The sequence below is a fragment of the Salvia hispanica genome, chromosome 1, assembly GCF_029641045.1.
Source record: "Salvia hispanica isolate PSC_SH4W2 chromosome 1, Shi_PSC_v1, whole genome shotgun sequence".
Lineage (NCBI taxonomy): Eukaryota > Viridiplantae > Streptophyta > Magnoliopsida > Lamiales > Lamiaceae > Salvia > Salvia hispanica.
In genome coordinates this window covers 31286481-31310515 of record NC_142692.1, presented here as the reverse complement: position 1 = coordinate 31310515, position 24035 = coordinate 31286481, and the positions used below count along the sequence as shown (strand labels likewise).

General features: G+C 36.2%; 4 protein-coding genes across 8 annotated transcripts; 2 read left to right on the top strand and 2 right to left on the bottom strand.

The window, feature by feature from the left end:
- Nucleotides 1-912: 912 nt before the first annotated feature.
- TERT (telomerase reverse transcriptase) lies at nt 913-8687 on the top strand. Of its 2 annotated transcripts, XM_048120387.2 has the most exons (14): nt 913-1392; nt 1841-1918; nt 2085-2150; nt 2241-2409; nt 2938-3045; nt 3137-3253; nt 3371-3597; nt 3922-4048; nt 4376-4520; nt 4850-4988; nt 5460-6581; nt 7258-7826; nt 7915-8187; nt 8262-8687. In XM_048120387.2, the coding sequence occupies exons 1-14, from the start codon at nt 1072-1074 to the stop codon at nt 8530-8532; spliced, it is 3732 nt and encodes a 1243-aa protein (XP_047976344.1). In that variant the 5' UTR covers nt 913-1071; the 3' UTR covers nt 8533-8687. The 2 variants fall into 2 exon arrangements, with proteins under 2 accessions (XP_047976344.1, XP_047976343.1); XM_048120386.2 differs by having other exon boundaries at nt 3137-3597.
- A 673-nt stretch (nt 8688-9360) lies between these two features.
- Nucleotides 9361-11717, bottom strand: LOC125218399 (uncharacterized). Its single transcript, XM_048120059.2, has 4 exons — nt 11497-11717; nt 11015-11118; nt 9759-10896; nt 9361-9679 (listed from the first exon to the last, which is right to left on the bottom strand). The coding sequence occupies exons 1-4, from the start codon at nt 11581-11583 to the stop codon at nt 9599-9601; spliced, it is 1410 nt and encodes a 469-aa protein (XP_047976016.1). The 5' UTR covers nt 11584-11717; the 3' UTR covers nt 9361-9598.
- A 1321-nt stretch (nt 11718-13038) lies between these two features.
- NPGR2 (no pollen germination related 2) lies at nt 13039-18087 on the bottom strand. 4 transcript variants are annotated; one of them, XM_089062734.1, is made up of 8 exons: nt 17914-18087; nt 17752-17826; nt 17531-17674; nt 16922-17172; nt 16226-16478; nt 14382-15595; nt 13798-13951; nt 13039-13534 (listed from the first exon to the last, which is right to left on the bottom strand). In XM_089062734.1, the coding sequence occupies exons 4-8, from the start codon at nt 17156-17158 to the stop codon at nt 13215-13217; spliced, it is 2178 nt and encodes a 725-aa protein (XP_088918860.1). In that variant the 5' UTR covers nt 17159-17172; nt 17531-17674; nt 17752-17826; nt 17914-18087; the 3' UTR covers nt 13039-13214. The 4 variants fall into 4 exon arrangements, with proteins under 4 accessions (XP_088918860.1, XP_088918859.1, XP_088918861.1 ...); XM_089062733.1 differs by having other exon boundaries at nt 17531-17611; XM_089062735.1 differs by lacking the exon at nt 17531-17674.
- Nucleotides 18088-19034: 947 nt separating this feature from the next.
- Nucleotides 19035-22227, top strand: MIA40 (Cox19-like CHCH family protein). The gene is made up of 3 exons (XM_048120830.2): nt 19035-19355; nt 20364-20853; nt 21913-22227. The coding sequence occupies exon 2, from the start codon at nt 20370-20372 to the stop codon at nt 20814-20816; it is 447 nt and encodes a 148-aa protein (XP_047976787.1). The 5' UTR covers nt 19035-19355; nt 20364-20369; the 3' UTR covers nt 20817-20853; nt 21913-22227.
- Nucleotides 22228-24035: the final 1808 nt, after the last annotated feature.

Below are 24035 nucleotides of genomic sequence, written 5' to 3'. Positions count from 1 at the left end.
AATGTTGTTGTTGTAATCGAACAATTTGTCTTATGTTTTACTAGTATTTAATATACTTGTAATCATTATTTTTATGATTTTTGGATTATGTACTTTTTAATTAATAATTAGTTTAACTATTATTTAATTAAATTTCATGGTATATTAAGTAAATGAGATGATTTAATTATGTGAAAAAATTTATAAATTGAATCAAGTAATTCATTCATTAGTCAAATTTATTTAATTAATTTCTCAATGAAATTTTTAAAAAATCCAACTAATTAAAATTATAGAATACGATAAATCAAAATTTGATGTTTTTGAATTTATTATAGTGTAAACACTTAAATGAGTATTTATATTTAAATATACAAAATAGGATTCGTTTTAAGGTATCATTGTAATTATTTTCTTACTTATTTTTGATTTAGAATATCATTAAAGCTGGTTTTACCATATGATTGATCTTCCAAAACAACAAATATTGTGAATTTTAGTAGGTTGACGTACAAACAGATATATATTTAAATCGCGTTACTATTTACTCACCAGAATTAGGGTTGAAAATTCAAACTCACTATTTTCAAACTACCAAATAAATAAAAAAAATCCTAGCCATAATTTGCAACGATTTGTCGTTTTCTCCCAAGCTTCCTACACACGCTAAACTTCATCATTGTAATTTGTAACGTTGGAGTAACTTATTTTTTCATTGTTTCTAATAAACAAAATCATTTCGCCACCCAATAAAATTTCGACATCTTATTACCTTTCAAAACTAATGTCTTTAGCAGCTTTATTTATGTACATAAAATCTCGTAGGAAATTATACTATAGTATTTCAATTAAAATAATGAATGAGTTGACATTTTCCAAGAAATTTTAATTTATTAACATCATAAATCTTAAATCATGTTTTAATGTAGTAGTAGCAGTAGTTAATCACTCTTTGTTTAGACTTTAGACTAAAAATAAGAAACGTTTATTTTGAATTGGGCAACGTTTATTTTGAATTGGGCAACGTTTATTTTGAATTGGGCATGCGAACGGATTCCCTTCTCCTTCGCATGCACAAATCGAAATTCTCCGATGGCCGGACTTGCAAATCCACCAATGGCGCCTAGGAAGAGAAAAAGAGTTCCGGAAATTCTGTGGAGACTGTTTGGAAACCGTGCTCGGACTCTCGCTGACACAATCCTGGCTCTGATCCCTCCTCCGCTGCCCGCCTGCCGCTCCAAGCGCTGCCGCTGCCTCTACTGCTGCAGCCGCGACAAAGCCATGTCCTTCCTCGTTAGATCTCGAGATTCGCTGGACTACCGCAAGCTCCTAACCGAAACCTTCGTGGTTGTCTCCGACGATGCCCCTCCCCTTCCCGTCTTCGACCATCACTGCCGCCTATCGCAACTTCAGGTAACTCGGAATTCCGATCTACTATCTCTGCGTGTTTAAGTTTCGTTGATTTTGCCGGAAAAAAGTTCGACTAGTTTTGGCGGGAAAATTCCCCCCTTTTTTTGAACGGCGGTTTATGAGAAATTCCTGGAAATCTGACGTATTAGTCAACAAGTTCATATGCACCCACATTGTTGAGGATTATTTTGAAAATTCAGTACTGTAATTTCAGTTTAAGAACTTTGACATGTATCATGTGAAGATTGTTTTGAAGACTCAGTACTGTAATTTCATTTTAAGAACTTTGACATGTATGTGAAGATTAGTTTGAAGATTCAGTGCTGTAATTTTGTTTTAACAACTTTGACATGTAAGTGAAGATTATTTTGAAGATTGTGTACTGTATTTCCATTTTAAGAACTTTGGCATGTATGTGAGGTGGATGTAATACTACTTTCAATGGTTTCAGATTGTGAGAAGAACGATTGAAATGATACTGCATGAACAACCATCTTCCTCAAATCTTATATGCTTCAGTTATGATAAAGTAAGTGTGTTTCACTTTAAGCTAATTGGTGATGAGGTTTCACTTGGCAAATTGTAAGTTGATTTACGCTGAGCTCTTCATCTATCACACAACTCAATTGCTTATCTTTCTTAAGAATTTGAAAGTTATTGAATTGTTTGTTATGGGGTATTATTGTCTGTGGCAGGAAAGCCAGTCTTGTCCTGCGGTTGATGAACTGACATCCTCAAAGTGGGCCCTTCTCTTGAAGAGGGTAAGTGAATGAGATGGCTGAAACTAATATTATCTTTTCTAGGATTATTTGCACATTGGATTTGATTGGTGTGCTAATGACAAATTTTAGGTTGGTGATGCTCTGATGACGTATCTGTTGAAGAATACTTATATATTTCTTCCTCTCCCTCGGAATAAGCACCATCAGATTTCTGGTTGTCCCGTTGGCAATTTGTGCTCCAAGTTCTCAAGAAACATGCCTAAGTTTGGAGCTCAGCATCATCCACCAGCACATACAGGTGACATTTATTGTGCGGACGGTCCACGCCTCCACGGATATTAGCAACATCACATGTTGAAGGTGTACATTATATGCTACTAATGCTAGATATGATCGAATGGAGGTTTAAGCTCAGATGTCGTGATGTCCAGATCTGATTTCCAAGCCACCTGGCTTTCTTCTTAGTGATCAAATTGAATAAATATCCTTTGAGGACCTTTTCTTCATTTTAGGTGGCTACTCATGCTTCAGTTTAAGTAGTGTTTTTGCCTATTGTCGAGAATAGTTGTTGGGCAGTATCTATGGCATGTCACGGAATATATCTAGGGTTGTTTCTAAATATAAGGATTTAAACCCATATATATCCAGACAATTACTATGGATTTGCTACTCTGCTAGTGCTAACTGGTAGTCCCTGATTAATTAATGCTTTCTTTTACCTGTGTACTCTCTCGCTATTTTATTGAGTCACCGGACTTCTCACTTAACTTTAGTAAAAAATTGTTTCATGATTTTGATAATTCTTTTCCCCTTCATCTTCGATCAGAATACAAGATTAAGAGGCAAAGGGCTGAGGGACCAAGGAAACAGCTACAGCCATGCACTTTGGGTTCTGAGCCTTATTCAAACTCTACTAGTTTTGCCGCAAGCAATGGTAATTATAGGACTCGGATTTGTATAACTACTGGGATAATCTTTTTGAGGAAAAAGAGAAAAAGCCTCCTGAAGAAGCATTATGCCTGCAGGGTCTAGTTATGTTTCTGAAGAACTTCCTCATCTACAAATTGAACGAAGCTCTAAGCAAAATATTGTCAAGCCTCGGAAGCGTATGCGGGAGCATAGCTGGCAGCGTAAAAGAAAGCGTAGGCATTTGGCTGTTTCTGGAATGCCTTCTTTGTTACCATCAACAGGAAATAGTAGTACCAGTGATGACTTAGCCCTCATCTCAAGATCAAGTGGAAATGACATTATGCATGCAGGGTCTACTTGTGTTTCTGAAGAACTTCCTCACATTCAAAGTGAAGGGAACTGTAACCAAAACACTGTTAAGTCTCGCAAGCGTGGACGGGAGTATCGCTGGCAGCGTAAAAGAAAGCGTAAACAGTTGGCTGTTTCGGAAACACCTTCTCTGTTAACATCTAGAGGAAGTAGTAGCGCCAGTGATAACTTATCCCTCATCTCAAGTTTAAGGCAAAATGATATGGGTGTATGTATGGTTATTTTTGTTAGAGCTTGTATGTCATTATCTCTAGTTCTTATAATGTTAACCCCAAATGAATTTTCTTTTATAGATTGGTGTGGAGCAAGAGAATTTCATTGGTTTATTAGTAGATTAATGGAGTCAAATTACAGATATTTGTCCTAATCCATGATGTATGGTATATGTAATCATGTTCAGGCAACAGTAATAATTCATTTGGCCCCGGATGAGTCCATTTTCTTAACATATTGTGATACCGAACTACTTGTTGAATTTACATCATTATGCAGGTTATTTATGTCTTATTTACTTTTGGTTTTGTTTTTGCAGAACATGACCCATTTCTTTTGTCATCTGGTTTTCCAAACTCAACCAAGGATGAAGGGAAATGCTGAGATTGATAGAAGGAACATATTCTATAGGATAGAGAATTGTTCATCAATGTTTCCAAGGAAGCGTATCCTCCTGAGAATGTGCTCATATCTGTTTACTATTGTGCTTCTAGTTCAGATGGCCACTATATATCATCATCTAATACCATATGCTATTCAGTGATTGCCACAGTACTTTTAATAGTCTTTACTTTCTGGTGAAGTTAATGGTATTTGGGTTTTCCGCAATTTGTGTTTAGTTTATTGCTTGATTAGCTTAATAGCTGTGCTTGTCTTTGAATGCATCCACTGCCTTCCAACTCTAATATGCATACCAAAAGGAAGCTTTTCATTATTGATCTTGAACTTTTCCTTTCTATATATCTTGGATGTTCAGCCTTAACATTTAGAAGACATTTTGCATACTCTAAAGCCTAATGATTCTGGAGCTTCCATTTTGTTCAATAATATCTTTGAAGCATTTGGTCCTGACAAAATTTCTGGGAGCATGCCATGCTGTCACACCAAAAATGATTGTTCCATCAATTCCACATGTTTGTAAGCAACTACTTTCATTCATGTAATATATGAATTTGCTGTTATTTACTCTGGAATCTGACTGATTCATTCTTCAGATCTATTACTAATATTGGGGACAGCGTGTGTTGTGCATTTAGAACTTCATTCTAGAGCGGCAAGAATATGATATAATATAATCCATTACTGAAATGTTTCATGAGATCACATAACAGAGAATACATGACCCAGGCTTGCACATATTTCACATGGATGCTTTTGGAATTTTGCTATGTTAATCAATACTTGTTAGAAATACACCCCTGTCCTGCATCATATTCGCTTAACAGGAGTTCGTCCTTTTTCTCTAGGTATCACTCCCTTAAGGTGCTGCTAAAAAATCTTATACGCGAGAGTCGAAAATGTAGACAAGCGAGGCTGTTGGAGAAACACTGTTCTGTAGGATCCTCATACCAAGATGCTAGTAGGGGAGCTGGCACTGGGCTTGAGGTTTGTATATCATAGCAACATGCTTAATATGTCTTGCAATGAACATGTACCAAGTATAGTATGACACATTTTTGACTCACTGTCCTTGGGTGATTTGAATTTTGTGCCTCTTGTATCCTCTAATGTTTGAGTTGAATAACAAATGTACTGTATATATTTCAACTCTTAGACATATTCATATTTTATTGAATCTGTCTCAATTCCAAAGAAAGGATTTCCAGATTCCTACTATTATCCATATATCTCCTTTGTTTCCCATATCTTTCATTAAGATTGCCTTGCAACTTTGTTACTTGGAAATCTCGTGGTTCCTGTTTCTGTTTCCTGCACTTTTCCCACACACTGGATGACTGGAATTAAGTATGTGGCGGATGATCTTATGCCTTTAAGCTTTAGATTTGGGATGACTCTGAGAAACACTTAACTATGAGCATACTAGATGATTTACAAAGTGATGTAAAATTGTTTCAGGTTGCTATGGCCAAAAATAGGACTATGATTCAAGAAATCAATGCTGCTCAAGCTGGACCGATTATGTGTTGTCTCAAGACTCAGGTAGTATCATTCATTTGGGCAATTTGTAGGAGAATAGTCCCTCCACCATTACTGGGAGAGCGATCTAACTGGAGATGCCTGAGAAGAAACATCTCAAAGTTCATTCGGCTACGAAGATTTGAGAAGTTCTCATTGAAGGAATGTATTTACAAATTAAAAATATCGAAGTTTCCCATCTTTTCAAATAAGCACAATGAGTTTACCGCTCTTGGTATCACAGATATTTCCAGACATGCGATCCTTGAATGCTGGATGCTTTGGTTTTTTACGCATATAGTATCACCACTGGTCCAAGCCAACTTTTATGTTACAGAAAGTGAGCATGAGAAGCAGGAGGTACTATATTATCAAAAATCTACTTGGGAGAAACTGATGAGAGAAAATGAGTGCATGATTGATGATCGGTATCACCTACTAGATTATAAGTCTGCTAGAAACATATTATGGAAGAGATCTTTTGGTTTCTCTAGGTCAAGACTACTTCCCAAGGGTAAGGGATTCCGAATTTTGACTAATCTTCGAGCACCATCAAGATTTCCCGTAGACACACCTTCTAGAATTCAGTCCAATCATACATCTTGGAGAAAAGTATCTAGCAAACGCAGAGCTCATCGATTTTTCAAGTCTGTTAACAGTGTGCTTCATGATGTGCATGTAGTTTTAACAGGTTTACGGGCAAAGGAACCAGAAAATCTGGGTTCATCAGTTTTTAACTATAATGATGCCTATAAAAAGCTTGTGCCTTTCTTGTTCCATCTGAAAAACGGGTCACTTAGCCTTCCTAATGTATTCATGGTGGTTTCAGATGTGTCAAAAGCTTTTGACTCAGTTAATCATGAAAAATTGCTCAGTGTGATGAAGGATGCCATATGTGATGATGAATATTATCTGGAAAAGTTCACTCATGTGGTTTGCACTGGTAAGTATTTGAAGATTGAGCCTCGTGTGATGTTAGCACATCAAGATATTCGCACTGCATCTACAAGAATGAGATCAAGAATTCATTGCCAGTCATTGGATAGTATTGTTCTTAAGAAGGTACTTTTCAAAAGAACTTGTCTTACTCCCTCCGTCCCGTAAAGATAGAAACTTTTGAAACTACATGGGTTTTAATGCGAAATTGGGAAAGTAAGAGAGATATCGAAAGAAAAGTGTGTTAGTGGAAAATGGGTCCCACCTCATTAGAGAGAAAGTTCTTTAAATAGAAAGTTTCTAATTTTAGGGGATGGACTAAAAATGAAAGAGTTTCTATTTTTAGGGGACAGGGAGTATTAAATAAGATGGAGACTAGCAAGTCTAGCGAAATCTACTTTCACATTTTTCTTTCAATTGTGTTTCTGTTTTTTACCCATTTCATGCACAATATATGCCTGAGTCTTTGGGGTGACAAAACCAGCTATCAGATCACTATCCTCTAGTTTTCATATATCTATGTGCAGTCAGCTTTGATCTAATAAAATGATTGGTCCATGAAATAACAGATGAGTGCTTGTGGATATAGGAGAAGGGTCTGTAAGAGTCGGTTGTAAAACCTCCAAAGATTCCTCATTATATCTATAAGTTACTTCTGTGATGAGCTATATTAATTTAGCCGATGCCGAATTCAGGGAGCCGAAATTGCATAAATTGAGTCTGCCTAGTGTCAAACAGTGTTGTGGAGTATTTTGTGCTAAGAGTGATTCCAATTCATTCACACTCTTCTTTCTCGTTTCAGGATGCAAACATGAAAATTAGGAAGGAGGAAATTCTTTCACTTTTGAAGGAGCACATTACGCGAAACATGGTGCAGTTTAGGAACAAGTTTTATCTTCAGCAAGTTGGTATACCTCAAGGAAGTGTTCTGTCGGCTTTACTATGTTCATTTTATTATGAACACATGGAAAGGAATGTAATTTTTCCATTTCTCGAGAAAGCTAGTAGGATCTTGTTGGTAAAACAATATTCTTGTGATGATACTTCAGTCTCAGGCGATAACCACAATACTGAAATAGCTGCTGCTGCACCTGGTTGTAAATCTCTCCTGCTTAGATTCATTGATGATTTTCTTTTCATATCACCTTCAAAGAAGCAGGCGTCTATGTTCTTCACCAGAATGGAAAGAGGAGTTCGTGATTATAATTGCTGCATGAATAAGGAGAAGTATGGTCTAAACTTCATCATGGAAAATCAACACGGCCCCCTGTCAAATAGGGTGTATACTGGCAAAGATAATATCTCATTTCTTTTTTGGAGTGGCCTCCTTGTCAACTGCTCCACATTAGAAATTCAAGCTGACTATACAAGGTTTGTCTATTTTTCCATCTCTCGGCTTATTTTGTTGCAATAACATTGTCTGGTAAATTTATTTACACGACTCCTGTATGTTCTACAGATACTTGAATCATCATATGCGTTCAACTCTAACAGTATCGCGTCAAGGCAAAGTGGGAAACAGCTTGAAGTCAAAGCTGAGAAATTATCTTAGGCCTAAATGCCACCCTATATTCTATGATTCCAACATCAATTCTCCAGGGGTGGTTAGACTCAACATCTATCAAGCTTTTCTGCTTTGTGCCATGAAATTCATTTGCCACCTCTCCAACTTGTCAATTATACCAAAATTCCACCCCAAATTCCTTCTCAAAGCTATAGAGACATCTCTGAGGTATGTATGTAATGCCATAATCTTTTTCAGTTTATATCCTTTATACTACTAGGCTTCATGTGTTTCCACTCCAGGTACATGAACAGGCTAATCAGGAGGAGGATGTATTCTTTCAAAGGTGCTGGTTTTCGCCCGAGATATAATGTGGGGAGGAAGGATGTAATCTGGTTGGGGTTATACGCTTACAGCCGGGTGCTGCTGAAGAAGCACTTGCGGCACAATAGTCTGCTTTTTCTGCTAAGGGCCAAGTTGAAGGCTTATGGTGAGGTGGAGAACATGTCACCTGAGCTAAAATATGCTGTTGATGATGTGCACTCTTCTGTGCTTTGGAGCATCAAATATTGATTTTGTGATGCATTAAAACTCAAATGATGTCATTTTTGGAGCATCGAATATTGACTTTGTGATGCATTAAAAACTTAAGATGTCAACTTTGGTGCATCAAATATTGATTTTGTTATTATGCATTAAACTCAAAAGATGTCAACCTTGAGATTGAAGATGAGATGACTCTTATTTATTTATATTTTTTATGCTACGATATTCTTTGTAGATGTGAAACTTCTCATAAGCTGAAAACAAAGTATATGTCAATATTAAAAGGAGATGCGACACTTAAAACTTTTAAACCAATCATGCATCATTTTCACTCAATGAATCCAACTTCTAGAACGAGATATCCGACATGATAAATGAACACATCGGATTGAATAGGATAACATTATTTGTTTATAATGAATACATAATCAACTCCACTTTCTAGACAACAATAGAGTCTTATTAATTTTTTTATGAAATGAAAAAGCACAGCATAAATGAGGAAACAGGTTGAAGAATAGGCGTGTATGAGAATTTAAGCTGTATCCATCTGGATGATTTTTTTAACACTATTGTAGGATGGTTGCGGAGTTTCTGAAGCATTCAACAACTGCTCCGGCTCATGGGGTTATCGTTCATCTCTACCCGTTTCTCAATGGATTGATGGGAAGGCAGAACAACGACTCCAACCATTGTCATTCTCTGGATTATTCTTCTCTGGCCCCGTTCTATAACAATGTGGGGTAAGACTGCTGATTCCATAATGATTAATATACTATACTAGGAGTACTATATAGAGAAACTAAGATCTTGCTGCAGTCTCTACACATAAATTTAGTCAAGAAGACAAGCCAATCAATCCAATCACCATATACGGAATGTTTTTATTTCACAACCTCGAGTGTTCATACATAAATATTACATGGAATATGAAGAAAAAATCAATTAAATATGCATACAAAAAACACTGTAGGAAATTCATTCACAAACATAAAACAAACTTCTCACTTTCCAAGACATGAGAAACAATCGAAACAAACGGAGGGAAAAAGTTCTCACACACTTGATCCTGGATCCCTTCATAGACTTAAGTTCATGCAGCACCTCTGTTGGTGAGAGCTCTATCCAATCTCGTCTCAAAAGGAGCAGCAGAGTGCCAATTCACTTTCTTGTCCTGCGCATAAGTAAGAGAATCTCGACATGTCATGAATGCAAATATCTTGTATTTTCAAATATTAACAATGTACACACACCTCTCTGTACTTGCTGGTTGTGTTTGGTATGCCTTTAAAAGATGCAGCTTCACCAGAATTCTTTGCTGAACCCGAGTTATTCCAATAGGAACCAACACTCCCTATAATGGGCATCTCGTCAGGGCTTCGACTAGGAGACTTCCTCGGGGAGGGAGTTGCTGAGATTTGCCTCAGCTCCTCAACTGTCAGCGCGCCTAAAATTGGCCTATCTTCGAAGCTCATTGGAGAAGTGCAACCTTCTGATGTGGTCGTCTGTGGGGATTTAGTAATTGTTTCAAAGCCACTGAAGCTAGTCTTCTTGGAGGGTGCAACTTCAGGAGTACCTAACCAATTTGAAAGACTTGCATCAACAGCTATTTCTTGATTTGCATTTTTCGACTGATGAGACTTTGCCTTCAAACTAGAGGCTGCCTGCCTGAATATAGGCTCTGAGCTAAACGACATACGGGGAGCCTCAAAGTTCACTAAGTTCTCCTTTTGTGGCTTCACTAGAGCTGTCCCTTTTGATTTTGCAGCCTTCCATTGAGTAATGTTCTCAACAGGGTTGAGCACTGAATTGATATAATCACTTCTATCTCGTGCATTGGTTTTTGATCCGAATTCTTTGGCCTCCTCCTCAGGCGGCTGAGTTTTCACCGTCAAACTCTCTACTTCCTGCCTCGTGGCAGGAGGTGAAGAGCTTCCTGTCCTCGACTCCATCGATGCAGTTTCAACTGATTCAGACCACACTCGATGGCCAGGAATTCTAGAATCAGTATCTTCATCAGAGTAGTAATCATATTCATCGTCGTCCTCATCCTCATCATCCAACTCCTCCAAATCGCTATCCCCATACTCTTCAGCTTCATCGTCGCTTTCTCTAGCATTATGATACCTATGATTTGGAGGATACGACGCAACACTGGATGCAACAGAATCATCATCTTTAGGTAATGACTGCGAACGACTTGGTGACTTCATATCTTCCTCATTCGCAGCACAATCTGGCAACGACTCGACACTGTCATGGACTCGAACATGCTCGTATGTCGTGACATTTGAGTTAAACGTAACTCTTTTTCTAGGACTCGGGCTTGGACTCTTCTTCGGGCTTGTGCTTGGGCTCAGGCTCCCTTGCTCCACCGCCTCAGGTTTATTTCTGCACTCCAAATTTAATCCAAGTTTCAGTAGTTTAGAGAAGGATCAAAGCAAAATAAAAAAAACATCAATGCCATAGTATCCAATCTAGCTCAATAAGCTCACTCAAGAAGGCTCACCCCAGCTCCAAAACCTCCAAAAGCAAGTTAGCAGGGTTAGTTTCTGCTACAGACTGCTCTGGAGTGATTTTGTTCTCCTGCTGAACATTTTGGATTCTGTTTCTCTGCACCACAAAATTTATGATTGAATCACTCATCCCAAAATACAACACACAAGAGTAACAATGTATACCTTCACCAATTTGAATAAGAACACAGATTGAACAAGCAGTGGGATCCTACTCCTTAATTCAGCTAAATTAAACAATACCACAATGAAACAAAAGGAGGAAATAGAAGCATAAATAACAAGTTCAAATTTCTAGGAAAGGCAAACAAAAGCTACACTATAACACAGAAAACCTAACCAAACAAAAACTACAGCTAGAAGACATAAATAAAACCCCAAAATTCAAATAATGACCAACAATTCGGGCGTTTCTCAGACATTTCCATGAAATTCAAATGAGTGCAGGTGAAAACTGAAAGGAGAGAGTGGTTACATGGCGCTGAGGGCTGGCACGATGAGCCCTAGGTCTGCGGCGTTTCTGAGTCTCTTCACCACCGAAGCATCCGAGAAAACAGCCCATTTTCGAGCGCTTAATTCGATCTCTTGATTTGGGGAAAAGTTTCCTTTCAGATGATCAGAGGTGAAACTCCATCTCTTATTAGTCTTCTTACAAGTGAGAGTGAGAAACAGAGAGAGGGAAAAAGGTGAGGGGTGGAAACGGTCGATTTTGGAGGGGTAGGGTTTAATCATTTTTTGACCGTTAGAGTTTGACCTGTAGTATTTTCTACAGACTTAATTCATTTTTAAATACATAAAGTTAAATAACTGTATTTAATATATTTATGACTGGATAAATATGCAGGTAGGCAAAGCAACAGCACTGGGGTCCTACTAAGCATAGAATATTTAGTTTTATCCCTATTTTGAATTTGAATTTTATGCAAATAAACGGTTACTACAACTTATGGCGTTGATTGATTAACATAGTTTGCATGATTATTTGGGACATATATTTTCAAATTTTCAAATTTCTAAACTATTAGTACCAAACACTACTAGTACTACTGTTTAAGTGGCATCTAAACATTGCTATATTCTCATTTACGTTTCTCATTATTTTAAAATTTAGCCACACATATTTAAAAAACTCTGAAAGCATAGTACCATAACATATACTACTATTTGCATTTTTTAGACTTTTTATAGACAAAAATGCTTTTAAGCCCTTAGGATTTTTTATTTTATCATTTTTTAAAACTTTTTATATCCTCTCTCATCTCTTTTCTTTATTTTTTAGATTAAATGATCTAAAAAGCAATTATATTATATAGTGTATATGATTTTTAATTTGGATGGATATATTACATAATCATATTACCCTCTTCATTCTGCATAGGTTGTAAATAATCCAATAATTCAACGAAACAAATGGATACATAGAATCCGCCAATCAGATGAGAAAGAGATACAGATGAGAGAGAATCTTTGAATTATAATTATTTAATCTGCAAAAGAAAAAAGAAAAGAGAGTGGATAAAAAACAGGAGCAATTAAATTTGACAAAAATAACCATTAAATCCTTTTGGTAAAAAAATTCTAAAAAGTGAAATTTCGTCAATGCCACATCAAAGTTCAGAGATGTGTAAAGGAAATGGTCCGAAAATAATGTAGCAAAATTCAAATATTAAAAATATAATACTCTCATTTATTTGGGCCCGAAATGAGTATTTACTTATACGGAAAGAACTACAGAATCCCAATTTAATTTAACTAGTCATCTTGAAAATATAGTGTCATACATAGCAAAGAAGCTAACCAGCTAATTATCATGTAATAATAATATACTACTCCATATACTAGTAGTCTAGTACTAATATTTCCGGTCTAGGAAGAAATGAACAAAGGCAGATTACTGGTAAAAACTGAAATCCATACTTGCTTAGTATATTATACACCACATACGCAACGAACAAAAAAAAATATCAAGAACGAATTCATGAAAAATGATGATAAACAATAAAATTCAAAATCGGCATGATCAAACAAAAGTGGAATTTTATTAATCACATCACAATCACATTTGCAGAATATAGAAAACTATGGAAGACCCAAAAACTTGTATCTGTATTACCTTCTTCTTCTTTAAATGGAACAGATACAATTATTTTGCTCAACGATATACAAAGGACGCTCACGTATAGGAAACGGCAGTCATCTGAATGGCTCAACGGGTTCGGTCTCCTGGAGAGCAGCAGCAGCTTGGAAACATTCAGCAGCTTCCACAGCTGATAAACTACCTCCTACATCCCTGTGAAGGAGGCCCAGATGATGCCAAGCCGATGCGTTTGTATGATCGAGTCGTAGAGCTTCTGTCAGGAAGCTTCTTATGACAGCCGGGGACGTGCAACTGCTGCCAATCAGAATCTTAGCCTTGGAGACTAGACTTGGGACATGTGTTGTGTCGACTTCCAGGGCGAGCGAGTATGCCTTCAGAGCTTCTTTCTTGTCCCCCTTTGCTTCGTGAAGCATACCTGCAATTATTATCCAAGATGAGTTCGTATTATGATAGAAAATCATATAAGCCAAAGTGAATACTTCCATCTATTGGAGAAATAACTACTCCTGGTTACCAGTATATTTTCATCCATTGGATGCAAACACTATGGACAAGATCACAGTAAGAGCCACATATGTGTAAATTGTAAATAGTGTGTTGTTCCACAGATAAGAGCAGTAAAAGATGGATTCTAATAAGAAAGGATTTTGACACGAATAAAAGGCCAAGCATGATTACCAGCGGTGTGCCATCTAGAGGCAGAAAAGGCAGTAATGCCTTCAGATTTTGAAAGACACAGCTCAGCATCATGCCACCGAGACAATTTGATGTAGATTGAAGCCAAACCAAGCCATGTATCCAGCTCTAAGTTCTTAATACGATTGCGGTTCTCCTGTCATTTCAGTAAAGAAGGGTTTTCATCATGGGCCATCTATGGAAAGGTAAGATAAGTTAGTATGCAAAGAATTAAAGACGTGATAGGGTACTACCACAGCATGAGATTTCAGATAGGGCAGTGTTGAACCTATTCAGACTTAGAAGCAATTAAGGTACATTATGAGTTGAATATACCCAATAAACAATCGATCAGAAGAAACAACTTTTTTGCATGGACTTTAGCACAGTATCAGATCTCTTATACCTTTTCATAAATGGTGAAAAGAGCTCATGGTAGTAAAACTTCTTTTTGGAAGCGATCAAGTTGCATGTATAACCCATCATGCAATATTAAATTCCACAAACAATCATACACAAATAGCGTATAACACAAGGACCATAAAATTTGTTACATGTATGCCAAACAAGTGACTAGTGCTACATACCTTAAGCTTCTTCCCTGAACCAACACTTTTAAGTTGAACCTGAAGGACAGCAAGCAACTGAGAATAAGTTTGAATTGCCTCCTTCACTAGACCCTGAGCAAGCTGGAGCTTAGCTTTACTTCTCAACAATTCTCCCTGATCCCATATTCCAGTCTGGTCCAAAGCCGCATTTATTATAGTTTCAGCAGTGGAAAAACATTTTTGAGCAGATAATATTCGAGCCAACAAGACCCATCCTTTAATATTAGAACCACTCTCCAATTTTAGCAAGTTTTTTGCATGATGAAGGGCGGCATCCAGCTTTCTCTGCTCAGCATTTTCTACTGATAAATGGTAAATAATGAAAGGGTCCTTCATTTTTGTAACTCTTCCAGCTAATTCCAGGGATTTAAGTGCCTTCGACTGTTTTTGAACTCTCTCAGTGTCAGTTGCAGCAAACCTAGAATATGTTGATAGTGAGATGCCCAACATGCATTGGGCAACACCCATCAACTGATCACATCCCCTATGCAAGTTGTCAACCGCACTCTGAGAAAAATTAATCCCTTCACCAGTATACTCAGGATTCCCTCCACATATCTTTGAAATGAATAACAAAGCTGATAAATAAGTCGAATCCACTTGAGTTTTCAAATTTTTCTTCCATAAGTTCAAGGCCCCCGTGCCATCACCGTTTCCATGATAACAGAGAGCTAAGGTATGATACCTTTCCTTTCGATCTATAACTCCAGGAAGCAGCTCATCGATTTGATTAGCTAAAGCCTGTAGTCCACCAGACATGGATAATGCATATGAAAGGTGATCTAAAATTGAAGGATCCCACTCAATTCTCTTCAGAGAAACTTTTCTTAAAAGAATCATCAAAAGAAGAATGGCTTCCTCAATATTGTTTTTGGGTATAAATGCATTCTCCATTTGATCTCTCAAGTTTGGAGCAATGGCTTCAATTCCACTGTACAGTAGAAAAATGGCAAACTCTTTTTGGATCTTGGCTGTAGTTTGTGCATCCAGGTTCCAGTGATGGAGAAGGGCCCGGCGGTATGACACGACTGCATCACGAGGAGAATCAGCAAGTTTCCGTAATTCTGGAAGCAACTTGACAGCCTTATTCAGAGTCTCCTGCAATTTACAGTCAGCACCAAAGTTTTCAGGGAAGGCATCTGGAAATGATGATTCAACAATGTCCAGAATAACTGAGCATGATTGAGCAGCTTCTGCAAAGATGATTGGAAAGACTCAGATCATTATTCACAATTAACTGTCAAATAAGTTTGAAGACTTATGTTCTCTCAGCAATTTTTCACGGAACTTTTGATAGCAACAACAATGATATGGACTGAAATCACTAGAACAGTCATAGAACCGAAAACCACTGAAAAGGTTAATAAATGATGGACAAAGGGACTCCAGAAAATAACTTAAGAAAACTAATTCAACAAAATATGAAAAGATTTAAAACTAATATTTTACATGAGCAAACTCGATAAAGGAATGTGTATTCCCTGAAACAACACAAGGTTTAGGAAATAAGAGAGAGATTGACACAAAAAATGATAGCTTTCACATGCATATGCTAGACAAATAAATCTGAGGAATAGTTAGGTGGAAAATCATTTTAAAAGTTGATGACACTGTTCTCTTATATTAGCAGTATGCCGCTTCTTAACGAGAGCAGCTTCCTTTAACCTAAAATCCTCTGCAAATTCATAGTTCATGGTTGGTACTGAAAATGATACCGAATCAATGAAAACACCATATAATTTCTAAAGAGTTAGTCAATATTAATAGACCATTATTCGCAAGATACTACATATGGCCAAATAAAAAACAAATGGATGATATACCTTTGTACCTCCCAAGTGCTTGTAATGATTTTGCCTTCAGAAAGACCGCTTCAAAAAGCAAACTAATTGCATGTATTGACATTGGAGGGGCTGCATAATTCTGTGATCGTCTCCTACGAGTGTCTCCCTTTACTGACAGCGTGATTTTTATCTTTGGAGTTATAGCAGCTATATCGATCCCTTCAAACACATGTAAAGCTGCTTCAATGTTTCCTTTTTGATATTCATACCTCCCTAACAATGCTCTGGCTTCCTGTAGAAGAAAGCAACACATTGTCAAGTTGCAATTGAAGACATTGAAGCAGTTATTCTCAAGAAGCACACTAATGATCTAACTTTGATGAACCTCAGCCAAAGAACTAAAAGAGAACGCTAGAGATTTAGAGAAGACAGTCTAATGGAGTCTTTCCTTATGTTGTTACCATAACTATCTAAATAACTGATCCAAACAATCTTTGCTTACCTTGTTTTTAGATAATTAACTACCAATTATGTGGTTTGTTTCCAAAATACAAGTAGTTGATTACACCTTTGGAGTTGGGCAGAGCATTATTTTGAACTTTTTATGGATTCCCATTTTTCTATGATTTTCCAGTAATTCATAAGAAATTAAATTTGATATTGTCATCCTCTTAAAGGCCCATTACTCTATCAGACAATGAATAAAGATTTGCATCAAGATTATTAGAGAAAGACCTCATAGTTTAAAGAACCGCTTTCTCGCAGTGATGTCTCAGCTTCTTCGATGTTGCCTGTGTCAGGCTTCCTTTCGGCTTCTCCAGGTTGCGATGAATGAACACTAGCCGAACTATCCTTGGCTACCATTTCAATTGCATGTAGTTGCTCCCCTGTGCAAAGACACTGCATTATCTTTCCCAGTCTAGTACGAGCTCTTTTGCTCCGTTGTTCTCCAATCTGCTTCTCATCCCTCATAGTGTATCAAGTCCCTATCGAATCCGAACAAGCATGAAATCAAACTAAAAACAAATAAACTCCCACTAAATAATCATGAGCACAGCTGCATAAAAAACTTTATCAGAAAACAGCTAACACAGACTTTGTTAACTGTGATATTGACAATAGAGGTAGTATTTGGTTTAATTGGCACCAACTAAAAAAAAAACAAATAAATCCCCACTAAACAATCATTAACACAAGCTGCAGTAAAGACTTCACCAGCAAAAAAAACTAGCACAAAGAATCAGAACACATGGAAGCATGGACTCGGAAAAACATAATTAAACAAGAAACTTCAAGCATTAACAAACACAAATGAATCAAATCATCAAAACCAGAAATTCTTACCTTATAGATCCTAAAAACATCCACCCAAACTCATTCCACCAATTCACAATCCACCAATGATCATAGAAATCAACCTATGTACTATTGGAGGGAAACGCATGGAGAACAAGAATTCTCAGAGTTTATTCGAAACAGGAAAGCAACCTTAAAAAACAACAAAAAACTATCAAATTAAACAGAAGAATTTGAATAATCAGAAGATAAGTTGATACATATCTCACCTTTCGCTATCATAACAACAAGATGCACAGCTGATAGACGTCCACAGCTCATTAACACCAGTCCACATCTCACCACTGGAAATTCCCAAATAATTTCGTTTTTCCCCCAAAGACAAAACTAAACAGAATTTCCGATGATCAAAACAGAGAACTCAAACTTACAACTTCGCTTTCCTTTCCACAATTTCTCTCTCTTTTTTTGCAGTGTTTCCAACACCACAGATCCTTCCGCTTTCTCCACAGTTGGTCTGCGTGAAATTCCTTGGAGAGAGAAAACGGAAAACAATGAACGGAATTTGACGGAGAAAGAAGATTTCAGCATTTAAAGTAGCAGTTGTGACATTTAATACTATTGCCGGATTTAAGGTCAAATGTGTGCCACATTTAATTATTTATTTTGTAATTTATCTATGGACTTCGTTCTAGTATATACTAACATCTAATTTACTAATCTGTAAAATATTTGTTACACGATTCGAACATTTCTCATTATTATAATCACATTTAAATGCGATTTCTATCAGTCTCATTATCGATTAAATAAATTTAAACCTTCCTCGGTCAAAACCACAATTCAGATTACTTTATTCTATTGAGCTTCAATCCATTTGCCTTATCGTAGCAGTAGTGAGCAAAATTATTAAAATCGAATATTTAATTTATTTTTTCTGGTTTGACTTAAATTTTTAGTAAATTATGGTTTAATTCGGATGTATAAAATTAAAAACAGAATATTATTTCGATACGTATATAACATATTATACTTGAAAACAATTCCATTTGTGTTGATTTATATCATAAAATATGTAATAGTAATATTTAGATTTTATAAAGATGGTAATTGTTTGGATTTATTAATTAATTGATAAGGTGTAATTTGTGTTAATTATAGAAAATTAATTTTGAAATTTTGGTTATTTTCGGGTTTTTTAAAAATATTTTGCAACTTTGATTTTTCAGGTTTGATTTTTGTATTTTGGATATTTTGAATATATTTATACAATTTAATGTTTTGAATAGTTCAGTTCAATTCTGTTTTTTATTTTCACAAAATTTTATTTTTAATTTAGTTCGATTTGACAAAAAACTGAACTCAACCTTAGTCTTCAAGTTCGTTAGCACTTCACCTAAAGCTTCTAGGTTCGACTCGTCACACTTATAATTTGAACCATAAATCGAGTGGAGCATGTCATTGCACTTACATAATGCATTTCCTTTTGATTTGGCTAATGTGATCTCGTTAGTATAAATCAATTTTATCCACGCTTTACATTGAGCAATTATAGCTGCAACATCAAGGTCTTAGACTATAACTATTTTAATTTTTCATTTATTATAAGTAGAGCATTTCAGTATCATGTTATTGTGATGTTTTAATTTATCTATGATTTATGATTATAGTATGAATTTCATTTAGATTCTGTATTAATTTTTTCCGGAAACTAAATATCCAAAATTTATATTCTACTTTATATATTTGAGTATACTTTTCCACCCACGAAATGAAGTGAATCAATATTCTCTCTTTATCTCAATTCTCTCACACACACAATTAACGCTAACACGCGCAGGGATACAGGATTTCTCATTCCATCGGTTAACAGGTGAGCAGTTAATATGGTTTACTGATAATCTGAAGTTGATTTGGATGTCTAGACATTTCTTGATTTTGTCGTATGAGATATTTGATGCGGTTTCTGAAATGGGCCACCAGCTGTTCGATGAAATGTTTCTTAGTGAATTTCCTTGATTTGTTTCATTGGTCCTGCTTGCGTCCCCTTTGGATTTGATTATGTGCATTATTGGCGAATGTACGATGATTCAGGAGTGCTGGATTATTTTGTGTCTGACAATTAATTCAGGAATGCAGCTGGATTGAGTTTGAAAATGTGTTTTGACTTGAAAATTGTGATTTGAGAGCATAGAGTAGAGGGTTTTAATTCCTTGCCGGATACCATTTCTACGGCTAATTCTTTTATAACTTGGGTTATGCCTGTAAGGATCATTAACTTTAGGTGTAAGATCTGAACCCCAACAATGCTCCTTGAGTTCAAGATTTCTTATTTTGCTTTCGATGGTCCTCGAGTTGGAGTTTCGTTCTTGAAATGGGTATATGCATACCATGTTGTATTCTTATGGTAGATTCCGTAGATTATTGTTTTTGTTGTATGTGGTGTCTATGCAAGCGCTGGCTAGTTTGTATAGTTTTTAATATTATCAGAAACCACGTAAGCCTTGGTATTCCTGGTATAAGATGTATTTGAATAACGTTTACTTGAATTAGTTACTAGCCTGGATCAGCCCCCACAACCTATTTATTTCAAATTTGGAAAGTTGGAAGTGTCAGTTATCTGAGATTTTCATTTGAACATATTCATGGTACCTCTTGACACATATCTAACTTGTTCTCGCTCGAATGATTTAATCATCAACCACATATTTATGATCTTGTTAAATTGCATGGCTTTTCCTTCTAAGTGGCATTTGTCCCGTTTCAAGTCGAACCTTTTGAATCCTGTATCAGTCTTACCAATTTTCTTCACCTATGTATTGTTGCTTCTTAATGCAATCAGTGTCTATATTGATTCTCTAAATACTCAACCATATTTCAGGTGGTAATGGGCCAATCACAGAGTGCTGCAACTTCAGAGGATTCAAAAACCACAGCTTCCCCACCAAAAACAGAGAATTCAGCACAGCCTTCACTTGATTCTTTAATTGCTGAAGCCGCTGCATATGGCGGCGAGGACAGCAGCCAATCTCTTGAAGCACAAGCACAAAAGGCATTAGAGTGCCCTTGCATTGCTCACTTGCGAAGTGGGCCATGCGGCGACCAATTCTCCAGTGCTTTCGTTTGCTTCCTCAAGAGCACGGCTGAAGAGAAAGGGTCTGACTGCGTGCATCCTTTTGTAGCTCTACAGAAATGCATAAAAGACAATCCAGACGCGTTTTCTAAAGACGTGTTGGGGGATGAAGAGGAGGTCAAGAAAGAGGATGAACCAACCCCCAAATACAGAGTCCGGCCTCCCCTTTGGTCTGGAAAGTCTAAAACTCCTACTCAGTAGCTTTGGGGAGATGCCATATCTTCCTCTCTAGAAATTGGTGAGTTTTCCCCTCCATCTTTAGCACTGAAAATAAGTTTCTTAGGCAAGCAAGATATTCTTGAGACACCTTGTTATGCAATAAATTGGCAATATTATTACTTCATGCATTTCAATGAGATCTTTTATAGCACTAGTGCAATTGCTTAATTTGTTTTCCTTAAAAATTGTTGAGGTTTCTAATATTTTATTTTATGTTGACTTGCGTCACTTCAAAAGTACAGTTTCTACGAATTTTATGATTGTATACTAATTTGAATGAATTGCTAGTAAAACACACACACACACATGCACACATCTTTTTTTTTCGAATGCTTATGTACTATACTACTAGGATCATTATGTAAGTTTTGCAATTACTCAACATGCTTTAATAACTTCCATAACTCGATCCATTTTCCTTACAGAATAAGCTAAAGATAAAAATTGGCTATCCAGTTTTTTTTTTTTTAAATCATTCTTATTTTACTATTATTATCATAATTCAAGAATTCAGAAATTGTTTCCAAATAAACACGGTAGTTGAAGAATGCAAGAGGGAAGATGCAATCAGGGTGGATGCACATATATTCAGTTATGGACTCATTGAGAAATATATACTCCACTCCATATTTTTAGAAAATTAGTAATGATAATTGTAACAAAATATGTACCCTTGACCGGGCTATAGTATGATTTTTTTTTCAAAGTTTAGGACATACAAAAAATAAATCAAAGTTGAAGCTGTAAACTTGTTAGGCCATGAAATGCATGAACGCAGAGATGGGAAAAACAAGTTACTTTGCATAAATAATTTTCAACATCATGTATTCTGGAAAATGATGTAAATGTTGAGTTTCAGCAGTATATTTTCTTTAATCACTGTAACTCTTTCTTCAACCACTAGCTGAAAATGAATATACATATATTTGGTCAATCTCTAAATGATCTTGAAACAGGAAGTTGTGAGAGTTCCACACCACACGATGAAGATTGTTTACATGAAAAGATGTTTATCACTGATCCTCCAAAACTCTGATCTCCCTTTTTTACCCCTGTGCTCCTTGTGACCTCTTTGTAGGCAATTAGGAAAGGATCATCGATCTTCTTGGAAGAGCTCCTCCTCGACCGCGACGGCTGATGAAACGCACACGGCGGGAGAGGGATGCGCAAGTCATGATAGGTAACCCTAGAGTTGTCGAGTGGGCACGGCGGAGGTGGAAGCTTCCGTGGTGGTTGTTGTTGTTGGTGGTGGTGATGCGGTGGTGTAGCCTTGCGGATGCCGGGCTCGTTCTCCCACGAGAATGGGACGTTTCTTTGTGAGTGAACCTTGCTACTCATCATCATATAGTGATATTAATAATGCGACAAAAGAATTGTTTTGATTTATATACTATATTGGGTGTTTTATCACGTATTTTGCACGACAAATCTAACACGAGGTCAAGCAAATGATGCGTGAAAGGGTGGGGCTTCAAATTATTTTCGAGGAAAAAGGGATGAAAAAACAAAATATTTGGGTATGTAAAGCACGTATACATCATGATGAGTGGAAAAGTATGCAGAAGAAGTTAGGGAGAAGATGCCAAAATATGGAATAACTGAATGTTGACTAGGGGTGGCAAAATGGGTAGCGAGTTATGGGTAATTCCCATCTCGTCCCGCTACCCGCCGGGTATTGGGTACCCGTTATCCGACGATAACGGGAAACAGGGCGGGATCGGATAGAGTGTTTTAGAGTTTTGCGGGTAGCGGGTATACCCACTATCTGCGCGGTTATACCCGCTAGTCCCGATAATACCCGTTAGTATTAGTATTAGTCATATTTCATCTTTTAATACTTCCTCCGTTCCATATTAATAAAGGTGTTTCAAATAGTTAAAGTGGAGAAAAAAAGGTAAATAGTTAAATTATAATAGCTATATATGCACTCATTTTGAAAATTAAAAATAAATAGTTAGAACAGAGAAAAAAGTAAAGTAAGAGAGATAATAATGTAGAGAAGATTATATATATTATTATTTTTCCAAAATGAGTGAAGAAAATGAAATGCCTCTATTAAGGTGGAACGGTGAGAGTACTTTATATAATCTAAGATTTCTTTTATAATATTTTTATATTCCAATAAACATACAATTGAAAACTCACCGGAACTAGCTATAGAGTGTTCCCTCACTTTTACTCTCAATCTATTTAACGTTTACCATCGATATTAATAAAGTAATATAGGGAACATTGACGGTTATTGTGGTTTTCAATTTTTTTACTAGGATTTCGGGTCGGGTACGGGATACCCAACATGGGTATCGGGTAATCTCGGTATGTCGCGGGGCGGGTATTGGGACAACAAATTTGGCTAAAATCGGGTACGGGTACCCGACTTGTCGGGTGCAGATACCCGCGGATAACCCGTTTCGCCACCCCTAATGTTGACGCATTCCTCGTTCTAAATAATCCTCTTCTTTATATATATTTATAAGAAATCTAATTAAATTGGTTTCTAAACTCTTTGAACTTTAATTTTAACATAATAAAAGATTAATAAACATTACTTGATCGTTATAAGTTTATAGTTAAAATTGTAATTAGGGCTTTAATTGAACTCTAAATAGTGGTTTAATTAAACTCTAATTAGATTAATTAATTAATCATGATTGAAAATTGCCACACTCTAATTAATAGTTTTGTAATTGATTCATGACAACATGTTTAGGCTTTTTTTTTTCTACTTTCTAGGAATTTTTAGACGTTCACCTTGGTCCAAATGAAAATAATATGCACTTTCAACTTAAATGATGGTCGGCTTCATTTTTTAAAATTTAGGATCCTAATTGCATGTTATCAGAGGACTAGATAATGATAAAATGCAAACTTATATATTGTACAAATTCAAAACTCTTCAGAACAGTTTCAATACAATATCAATACAGTGTAAAATTTCAAGATTTTAATGTCAACACAGTATCAATATAATATCAACACAGTATCAATATAATTGACATTAGCATGTTGATGCTTTTTTGTGATCTGTTGACATTTTTTAATGGTCCAGATCATAATTTTGAGTTTGTACAATATTTAAAATTTTCATTTGATCACATTCCTATCTATATAAGGATGAGTCTAATATTTTCCCTCAAACCATAATTAAAATTTAGAGAACTAAGATCGATTGTCTTGGAAAATTAAAATGCATGCATGAAT